The 10,999-nt window shown below is 35.7% G+C and overlaps 1 protein-coding gene and 1 long non-coding RNA gene across 2 annotated transcripts; one reads left to right on the top strand and one right to left on the bottom strand.

The window, feature by feature from the left end:
- The first annotated feature begins 985 nt into the window (after positions 1 to 985).
- On the top strand, positions 986 to 4,168 carry LOC127101420 (uncharacterized). The gene is made up of 3 exons (XR_007794630.1): positions 986 to 2,422; positions 2,502 to 3,206; positions 3,292 to 4,168. It is a non-coding gene; the product is annotated as an uncharacterized LOC127101420 (long non-coding RNA).
- A 1,162-nt stretch (positions 4,169 to 5,330) lies between these two features.
- LOC127105172 (peter Pan-like protein) lies at positions 5,331 to 8,757 on the bottom strand. Its single transcript, XM_051042327.1, has 7 exons — positions 8,573 to 8,757; positions 8,181 to 8,393; positions 6,873 to 7,103; positions 6,628 to 6,720; positions 6,362 to 6,549; positions 5,782 to 5,975; positions 5,331 to 5,613 (listed from the first exon to the last, which is right to left on the bottom strand). Exons 1-7 carry the CDS (start codon positions 8,573 to 8,575, stop codon positions 5,483 to 5,485), a joined length of 1,053 nt encoding a protein of 350 aa, XP_050898284.1. The 5' UTR covers positions 8,576 to 8,757; the 3' UTR covers positions 5,331 to 5,482.
- Positions 8,758 to 10,999: the final 2,242 nt, after the last annotated feature.

The following is a 10,999-nucleotide window of genomic DNA, read 5'->3' as shown; positions in this document are numbered from 1 at the left end:
TGTGATAATAATAGGAGATTTGATTTGAGTTACGATAGAAGATTAGAATGAATTGCGAAAGAAGTGGTTAACATGAAGATCTTATCTAAAAATTTGAATGGGATGACATCGGAACAAAGAAATGTGAATATACTTTTAAATTACACGGGTACCACAAGACAAATAAATGTTTGAAAAATTAATATATTGTTCGGTTCACATAACTATGGATTGGATTGCGAGTTATCGGTAATCCTATTTAGAAATTGAAACGAGATGCAGATGTACTTTTAATTGTGCGGGTACCATAAAGCGAAAAATATTTGAACATTTAATATGTTGTTCGGTGTACATAACCATGGATTGAATCACGAGTTAGTTGGTCATGTTATTGTCATTCATTTAGATTCATATGAGAAGAAAATTGTTATTGAGATGACAATTAATATGGTTCAACCCAAAATTATACTCATAACTTTGAAACAAAAAACATTTTATAATGTCACAAATATTAGGTCCAAGATATAATATGTAATAGTTGTTGAAATTATTAGATGAGCATCATTATGTTTTGAAGTATAGAGTGTGTGAGGATGGAAAATATGTTCAAGATATATTTTGAACGCGTTTCGAATCTATCAAATTGTTCAACATATTTTTCATCGTAATAATAATTGATTTGATATTTAACGCAAACAAATAAATGCTCCATTTGCTTAAAATTGTTAACGATGGATTTAATTTTTGAAATGTGAAAAATTATAATAGTACTTTAGCTCTAAAAATGTGTCACATTATATCAAAGACTAAAAAAATATGTCATCGGCGATTGTCACTTATCGCCATACTTTATGTATAAAAAATATGCTGTAAAATTAATTCAATGATATTATTTTGAATTAATTTCTTTATGTCATACTGTTTACACATGTGTTGGTTGTGATAATGAGAATCACAATTTAATATGGTATAAAGAGTTGATTCAAGGGCTCTTGTTTCTTCTCCCATCAATTTCAATCTTTATCATCTTGATTTCTCTTTTCACATAGGATTTTCTTTTCTCAATATCCTCACAGTTTCGTATTCCCAATATACATTCAATTCCTTCTACTCACCTTTCCAAGTGTCAACATTTCATGCTCTTCTCCTGATTTCGCTATCTTTCCCATTCCAACAAATATCACATTCTCTCTTCCCATCATATGTGTATCAATATTCATACATCCATCCTTAGATCAAGAATACTATTCAGAAAAATTCATACAGTTCATACCTTCATCTCAACACCAACAAGATAACCCATAAATCTCCAGAAAATTCATACCTTCTAACCCATGTTCTCGATCTTTCCAGAAAATTTCATCCTTTTCTCTTAAAATCAAGAACATATTCCTTATTCAAACTGTTAACCCTATTTTACGATTTTTCATCAACACCTTTTTCTAATTCTCGACAAATATGGCTATTAAAAAGATGGCTTTGCTGAAGAAGAAACTCATTCTACCAACCCACCTCAATCCTATTCCATTTCCATTGTTGATACCCAAAATGCTAACAACATTTCTCAAAGAAGTTATCAAACCGACATGCTCTAACCCTTCTTCATGCACCCCTCTGATAACCCTGGCCATGCTATTGTTATACTTGCGTTAACCAATCAGAATTACCATACTTGGTCTCGGTCCATTCACGTCTCCCTTAGATCGAAAAACAAATTAGGTTTCATTGGTGGAACCCTATTTCGTCCTGCTTCTGAAGACCGAAAGCCCATGGCTTGGGACCTCTGTAACACCATGGTCATGCCATGGATCACAAACTCCATCGGTCCTTATATCGCATAGAGCCTTATTTCAATTGAAATTACTTAAAAATTTTAGGAAGAACTCAAGGAATGGTACCATCAAGGAGACGTCTCCGGAATTTTCTCAGGATTTTGTTTTTTTATTTATTTATTTTCTTGCTTGTGGTGTTGTTTGTCTCACTAATTGTCTTTACATTAACTTAGAGGCATAATGGCTTATATATACTATAAACTAAGGCACTTAAGGGTTGCCTAACACGCATCAGTGCAGTGGGAGAAGAGTCAACGGGTTTCGAAGGCTCCTAGCCCCTTTGGTCATGCAAAGTCATCTATTTCTGGGACTCGTGCTTCTCCTCATGCCACATCATCTTCTTCCCGTAGGAGACGGGATTCACCATCTGACGTATCATCCCTCCATCCTCCCGTAGAAGTCAGGTACCCGATTCACTAGTGTCACCTCCTACTGTAGATGCTTCTGAGTCTGTGCCACTTCCTATTGTTGATGTTGCTGATCTAGCACCACCTCCGAAGGTTGGGGCTGTTGTGGGGGTTGAGCTAGAGGAATTTGGAGAAGGCCCTTTTAATTTGTCATTATTGTCACTATAACTATATCATATTGCCATACATATCTGGGACAGAGAGGTAGCATTAGTTGGATTATTTTTTTATTTAAGTTAATTTTAATTGACAAATGTTTGACATTGATTTATATTTTTTTCAGGAATGTGATCCGCATAAGTTTATTAACCACGGGCGAAAGATTACTAACTTGCCTCAGCTGAATGAAGATTGGTTTCATGGGGGTTTGTCCTTATCTGGCCTGAAGGACTTGTGCATGATTGGTTATACTACGGTCAACCACAGGACGCTTCCTGCATCCTTGGAGAAATGGCACTCGGATACCTCGTCATTTCATCTCTCGCTTGGTGAAATGTTTATCGCACTCGACGATGTATCGTGTTTGTTACATCTTCCGATCAGGGGAGACTCCTAGTTCATAAGAGGATTACCAAAGACGAGGCACATCAAATGATGGTAGACTATCTGAGGGATGACCCAGGGGGGAGGAGGAGTTGGATAGGACCAAGAGTGCTCATGCAAGGTTTGAATACCTGAAGAAGATATATACAAATGAGTTACATAGAGAACATCAGCCACAGGTAATGACGAAAAGGTGGGGCTCCACATAGCACATGCTATGAGAGCATATTTGTTATATTTGGTTGGCACTGCTATTTTTATGAACAAGAGTGCCACTTATACAGATGTCGTCTACCTACGGTACTTCCTAGATTTCGAGCGGATCCATGAGTACAACTGGGGGGCGTTTGTTTGGTCTACCTGTACTCGAAGTTGAGATAGGCTTGTATGTGGAAGACGAAGCAGATCACAGGCAGCGCCACACTATTGACGATAATAATTATTGGTTTTTTAATGTTTCTTTGACATTTTCATTTCATCTTTGCAAAGCCATTACAGATAATTTGTATGATCCAAACTTTTTATTTCAGGATTTGGATCCTCAAGCACTTCCTGCACATCTCCAGTTGGGCGAGTGTTGAGACTTACACTGAGGATATGTCGCATGCTACTAAATTTTCCCTGCTCAAAGTGAACTAGACGACTGAGCCTTTCAGGGTGTATCTTAACTGTTTGGTTGACGAGGACATGCACTTCAACAACTATGTCGATCACCGCCGGACGTGACCATTTGACGAGATAGTGTTATACTTTTGATGGTTGGTATGCGGATCACATCTCATTGCTCCTCATTTGCCTGAGCGCATCATGCGGCACTTTGGCTACACTCATACCATTTTCGGACACCCTGTTGTCTTTGTTCCTCCTGCTTTAAAACCGAGACAGATAGATGACATATTTGATGATTATGAGAGTCATCTGGTACCAGAGGAGGCATGGAGTATCCTAGTTGTAAGCGATTGGAGTTACGTCAAAGGGCATATCAAATGGTTCTTCAGGGTGTCACATTCGTACATGGCGCATGTGCTCATGGAGACCCATCTAGGTCAGCTCATCGGGAGATATTAGAGGAGGACCAAACTCATTTAGATTATGTTGAGGATGTCTTGCCTAGATGTCGTCGCATTGTGGAGATTGCACAAGCAGTCATTGACAGATGTATCTTCCATGATGGGTCTGATGTGAGATAGGTCCTAAATGCCATCATGACGGAGGCATAGGGGACATTGATGTACCGGAGACAGCGTCAAAAGACAGGGGATTAATGGTCGGGGAGGCAGAGTTGGCAGAGGAGGCAGAGACGACGTAGTCAGACATACAAATTAGTGCATTAGTATATAGTATTAGTAGTAGTAGGATGAATTGTATTTTATTTTAACATCACGCTACTTTAAAGTTGTTCTCGACTTTTTTTAATATTTATTAGTCTTTTATTTATATATGAGATTTTGGACCATCTTTACTTAATGTACGTTATTTTTTGCATATAGCTCGTATAGTTTAAATCTTCATCTGAGCAAACATAAACAAAACATAGCATGAACAATCATGTTATGATAAGTTACGGAGATACATCTCCGTAAAATAAACGGAGATGCATCTCTAGAATATTTTAAATTGTAGAATGACTTCTGAATGTGAGTCATGATATACGTTTTAAATTGTTACGGAGATGCATATCCAAAATATTTTAACTGTTTAATCAAAATTTGACGCGTCCGAAGATATATCTCCAAAAACTGAAAACATTGTAGAAAAATCACGTGATGTATAAGAAACATGTATGATATATTAAAAAAAATTCAAAATGTAGATATTTCTAAAACCGAACATTTTTAAATTCAAGTTATTTTAGCTAGGAATGCTAAAAACACTTCTTTTTAACATTCACTATTTTATTTAAAAAAATGCATGTGAGTTCCTCACTTTAGAAAGGAAAGGCACAAAAAAGATAGAACTCACATATTTTATCCAATAAAAAAGTAAGTATTAGAGAGTGTTGAAAAGAATGTTCTAATTCCTCTCAGTTCTGTTTTATATAAAAGTTTCATTAAATACTCCCTTCATCCTTGAAAAATTATTTGTCATAAAATATGTCTATACAATTTTAATTTTAATTTTTCAATTAGATTAATTCTCTTAATTTACATTTCTCACATTCCATTAATGATAATTAAAATAAATCAATAGTCAATAAGAAGAATTTGATAAAATTGTTATTTTTTCTATTTTATTTATCACATTTTTTAGTCGGTGTGAAAGTGTCAAATACATTTAATGAATTCCATTAAATTAAATTTGTGAAATTTTCTATTTTTTATAAATAAATAGTAAATAGAGAATAGATATATGGAACAAATCCAGCGAGTACCTCCATGGATTAATAAACAATAAAGTGCTTTTTTCATTTCTATCCACTCTACTACCTTCTAATTGCTTTTGGTATTAATATGACTGTGTTTGGTGATTTTCAATTTCATACTTAAATTTGTTTTATCTAAAGTAGACAGTGATCTTTTCTGGATTTATAGATTTTAAATTATACCGGTAATTGCACATCATATTGAACTTTCGGCGGAAAAGAAAAGTCATATAGCTTACTCAAAATTTGTAATGATTTAACAGGAACAAATTAATTGTATGTTGCCGCCACCAGAATGAAAAACAAATTTTCCGGTGGTACCTTTCATTTTTGCAGTGTTACGGATTGTTACTATGATCCTAATCAAGTTCTTCATCGTTTTCATTATCCTCTGGATCTTCTCCATCTTCATCTTCACCATCTTCTGAATCCTCGTCATTATTGTCGATCTCATTATCAGTTTTTCCTTTGTCACCGGCCTTTCCTGACACTGGAAGAGATAGAACAACGGAATAAGGTTTATGCGAACATTCAAAAATGGCTCAAACAAACACATGCCAGAGAGAGCAAAAGATAATTGTGGCATGATATATACTACATAAATTTCTGAATAAAAGTGAAATAAAATTACTCAAAGATGAAGTGTAGGTCGATGTACCAGTTTCGCTGAAGAGGACTTCACCCGAACACAATCCCTTCTCAATCCTAACGAGTTGAAGAGTCATCCTTGGACCAATCTCTTGAAGTCTTACAGCACTTTTTGTAGAAGCACGGTTAACTCTACCAATGTTACTAGACAAAGTCACTGTTGCTGCTTCTTCGTCTGCTTCACTTTCTGATCCATAGCCAGCCCTTTCAAATCATAAATGAAAAATAAAAATGAAGCATCAACTATGGTTAATTATTTTGTATAGCACAATTATAGTTCACTTCTGAATGACTGAATTATATGACTATATCTGCTGCAGACAAATAAATAGGAATAACATAATCATGAAACATTTCACTAGAGAAAAATAACATCCGAAAACCATTTCACAAATTTATCAGACAACTTCTTTAAAGGTTAATCTCATTGTAATTCTGATTATTGCTTTATGATATGCACCATGCAATTGCATAATTGTAAGCTTGCAATGCCAGTGTCAGAAATGGATTATACTAGCTCTTCTTCCAGCTAATCATTCAAAAAGAAGGGGGGGAAAATGAAAGCTTATACAAATGAACAAGTATCTTACTTTGTGACAAAATCACTAACGTCTTGAAGATTCCTTAGATCAGGAACCTGATGGCTTTGAACAAGTTTTCTAATTCTCCGTGAAACACCTATAGGTTGTAATCTAATCGAATAATGCCGGAAATCAATGAGCTTGGTGTCTTTGTTGTAATTAAGTAACACAATTCTTTGGCAAGAAGCGAGTTTAACCTGAAATATGTTGTCGCATTAGGAGAATGACTTGGATGTCAAGTAAGTCTTTAATTTGTTAGTGTCTATGAAACTCACAGTTTTAACATCAATTGTTGGAAAAATATTCTGGAACATGTTAGTTGTAAGCCGTAGAGGCAAATCTCCACTGACAAATCCAGAAAGCACAATCTGATACAAAAACATGACAACATCAGTATTGGAAGAATAACAAAAGCTGTAAGTTAAGTATTAAATACAGCCTTCAACTTGAGATGATGATTTGCTGACATTCTTTTCTTTACTATCAAAATTATAATTTTATAAACAAAGAAACACTTTACCAATGCAGAATTTTTAAATAGATCTTTAGGGCATCGGGGATGCAATTGAGATCGAGCAATATCCGCAGCCAATGCGTATTCTTGTATCTTAAATGTAAGAGTAGGTCCTTGTGGCGTAGTTGCAACCCTCAAGTAAGGCGCAGATGCAGTTTTTGACAATATGAGAAAATGTGTAACACCCATTGGTCCAGCAACGTTCAAAAAGTCTCTCAGACTATTCCGTTTCTTTTCCTACAAAATAGGAAACACGAGAGTATATAGTCAAAACTAGCATTCGAGCCACCACAGCAGCATACACATGTGATTGAAACCGGTTAAGTTGTGTATATTATTTTGTCAGTTACAAATCTCTACAATAATCAATTTTACTGGGTAAATTTCAACATGCTACTATTTTCGTATCTTAAACTCTAAGGTATAACAGATATTTTCTGCCCAACAATCGATTAATATGTCTAGAAAGTCTCAGTTTTAGAAATCGGGAATCTTTAAAAGTCAATTTGATAAGCTTTTCAAGAAGAACCTACAAAAAGAGATATTAAAAGAATCTTTTAAGATTTATGATATTACTTTAACAATACCTTCCAACTTTTTCAGAAACTATCTCATTTAAGTTGTCCTTGAGTGTAAGAACCACAAACTTATAAGGAGCTTTGCATAAATGTAAGAACCACAAACTTATAAGGAGCTTTGCATAAATGTAAGAACCACAAACTTATAAGGACCTTTGCATAAATGTAAGAACCACAAACTTATAAGGACCTTTGCATGAGTGTACGAACCACAAATTTATTTTAATTGAGAAACTCCCATAAGTTATAAACTAATCCAATCTAAGACTATGATAACTGAATAAGGTAGCACATTGCCAATAACCACTCCCAACATTCTCCAGATATAACATTGTTTAACCAAAGTTAATCAATCATTCTCCAGATACAACATTGTTTAACCAAAGTTAATCAATCATTCCAAAGGTCTCCAAACACATCAAATCATCTTATTCCACCTATGTGTTAAACTTGATATAGGCGCATAAATAACTAAACCATTTACCAGAACAATAACATTTCATTGTCTTCAAAGCATAGTGAATGAGAGACACACATATCCTCTGTAATAAGCAATGTAAGACAATTTGGTTGAGCTTATTAGTTATGACACGGTTTTCAATTTGTTTTCACAAGTTATCTAAATAGCTTATGAAAATATGTTACATCTTCTAAGAAACGGTTTAAGTTCATTCAATCTTTTGTAATAGAAAAGCTTATAACAAGCATCATAAAAAAATAAGAAATGGATATTAACCTTGAGACTGAGGGCAGTATATGGAAGCATCAACTTCCTAAGGTCCATCTGAAGCTGTTTAAGAGGAACAGGCAACTTCCCTCGTGCAAAAACAAAACTTTTCGGTATCTTCTTACCCGTAATGGGATCAACACTTGGCTGTGACTCTGGTTGCTTATGATTCCTCTTGTTTTTTATGATAACAGGCCTTCTAAACCCATTTTGCTTCTTCCTCTGTTTCAATCATTACAAGGGTAGTGTAAATTCCAAGATTAAAAAAAAAACAAGTTCAAATTTTAAGCTAGGGTTTGAAACTAAATACACAGTTTCAACAATCGAATTTGAAAATATATATATAAAATCTAAACGAGCAAAGTGATGATGATGATTGGATATAGAACAAGAGAGAGTACCATGGTTTGAGGCGGATTGTATTGGAGATTAACACCGGCGCCGGAGACGGAGAGAGACGACGGATAGTTGGGGTGTGGGAGAGTTACGGCTGCTGGTGCTAGGTTTCAGCATATAGCATAGAATTGAAAATATTTGAAGTAAATCGGGTCGGGTTATGGTTTCGGGCTTTTGGATTCAACTAACCAGGTGCCTGACCCAGAAAAATACACCATATATAGGATGATGGGAAGTTTAAGGCGAATTTTAAGTCCATAATGTTATTTTAGTAAATTATTATCATTTGATTTGATTTGATTTTAAAACAAATTAAATAAAATTATTTATTAAATTTAGAGTATTTAATTTGTCACTCCGACAGTGGTATTTGACATCCCCAAATTCAATGAATGTACGATATTAACCTTGGTAAATTTTCACTAATTTTCAAAATATACCAAATATTTGTGGAAATTCCAAACTCTTTAAGTGATACCGCAAATTTCAATTTGTCTCCCGGAAATTCTAAAATCAATAAGTATTTTATCGGAAATTACAAAATTGCGTGGAAATCATTTGAGTTTGTACTGTGAATTTTAGAATTTTTGATATCTTAAAAATATTTTTCCATAAATTTCAGAATTTACAGTACATTTCACATGCATTTTCCTGGAAATTTCAGAATTTTTGGAAGTTAAAAAAATGATTTTTTTCTGGAAATTTCGCAATTTCTGGTGAAATCAAGGAAATTACAAAATTTCTGGAATTTAACTATTTGTTTTTTGTTTTTTTTTTGTTTTTATAGTGAAATACAAGGGAAATGACGGAATTATTGCAGACAGGGTCACAGATAAAGCGGAAGCCTAAGCAAGGGTTGTTGAGGCTGAGTCTTCCTAATTACGGGCATGATGAGTGGTTCCAACTGGTTCACACCATAAATGATTGGCCAAGTAGGGGCAATTTCGCGCACCCCGTGGCATCTGACGCTGAGCGGCGAGATCAGACGAGCAACCCAGAGATGATGTTGAGGTTGTTCATGCTTAGGAGGTGCATGTTCAGGATGTTCATGACCCAGCGATCGAGACAGATGTGATACATGTTGTTGTTAAGGTTGTTGAAGAGGTGGATGATGAGGTACCCCTATTGCAGATGAGATGGTCCATCCAGATGCCCATGTTGTTAATAAGGTGGCTGCCACATATCTGGTCCCTTTTGCTATTGTTGACATAAAGGTTACAACTCTATCGATGGAGCTATCAATGTACACTGATGGAGCATATGGCATACCTGACCATGGCAGGGACAGGTATATATATTTTATGTTTAACTTTAATTTATTTAATATTGTTCCATGATGTGTTGAAATCTAACTTCTAATTTTTAAAATTTGTTTGTTATAGGATCGTCTCCCACTAAAGGTGACATCGCATGGGTCGAAGCTGAAAAACTTCTCCCAAGACTCTGATGCATGAGCAAGTCATACGTATTGTACATGATTTTGAGCTCCTCGCATTTGTCGACTGCTCACTTACCATGCTCAACGCTCCACTTCTTACTGCTTTTGTTGAGCGATGGCACAAGGAGACATCTTCCTTTCATCTTCCATTTGGGGAGATGACTATCACTCCGGATGATGTCTCATCAATGCTCCATCTCCCCATCACCGGCAGGTTCTTCACGACTCTTGTTATTAGCCATCCGCTTGCATGTATGGTGGATGTACGCGATTTGAGAGTTTCTGAGGAGGCAGTGCTAGAAGAGTTTGACTTTAGCAGGGGCGTTCACCTTTGTATGTCTTGGTTTTCAGGTTAGGTACGAGGAGTTTGTTGAGGAACAGATGTATGAGGTTGTCTCTAGGGTGCACATGCTATATCTAGTAGCGTGTACTCTTTTTGCGGACATTTCTAGTGTTTATGTTGATGCTCGATACATGTGGTTGCTGAGTAGCCTTGAAGATATCGGTTGGGCTTGGGGGTGCGCTGAATTGACCATCTTATATACATCACTTGGAGTTGCGACACCCTTTGAGACCAGACAGCTTGCTGGTTATTTGAGTCTATTACAAATATGTTTAAAATTATTATTTGTTGTTTAGTTCTTATTTAATTATTACGAATAACATTTCTTAATTATTATTTGTTGTGTTTGTGTTCTTATGTCAGTGCTAGATATATGAGCATTTCCCCACCATGTGTGATAGGAGGGGGCAGTATTCCCCTGTGTGAGGGGCACGGGCGAGGAGATGGAAGGCTAGGAAGGCACATCCTGAGGTTGTTGCGGAGTACAAGAGGAGGCTTGATGTGATGACTGTAGATGATGTCATTTGGACATCATACACCGATCACATAGTCCATTGTGAGTTTGATGACTTTTTTTATATTCTAGTTATATACGGTGGTAGGTGCTAGACACTTGCCTGAGAGGTGTCTGCGAGAATACAGTTATGTCTA

The sequence above is a fragment of the Lathyrus oleraceus genome, chromosome 7, assembly GCF_024323335.1.
Source record: "Lathyrus oleraceus cultivar Zhongwan6 chromosome 7, CAAS_Psat_ZW6_1.0, whole genome shotgun sequence".
Classification (NCBI taxonomy): domain Eukaryota; kingdom Viridiplantae; phylum Streptophyta; class Magnoliopsida; order Fabales; family Fabaceae; genus Lathyrus; species Lathyrus oleraceus.
The sequence above is the reverse complement of the archived record's forward strand: the minus strand, read 5'-3'. Positions and strand labels throughout refer to the sequence as shown.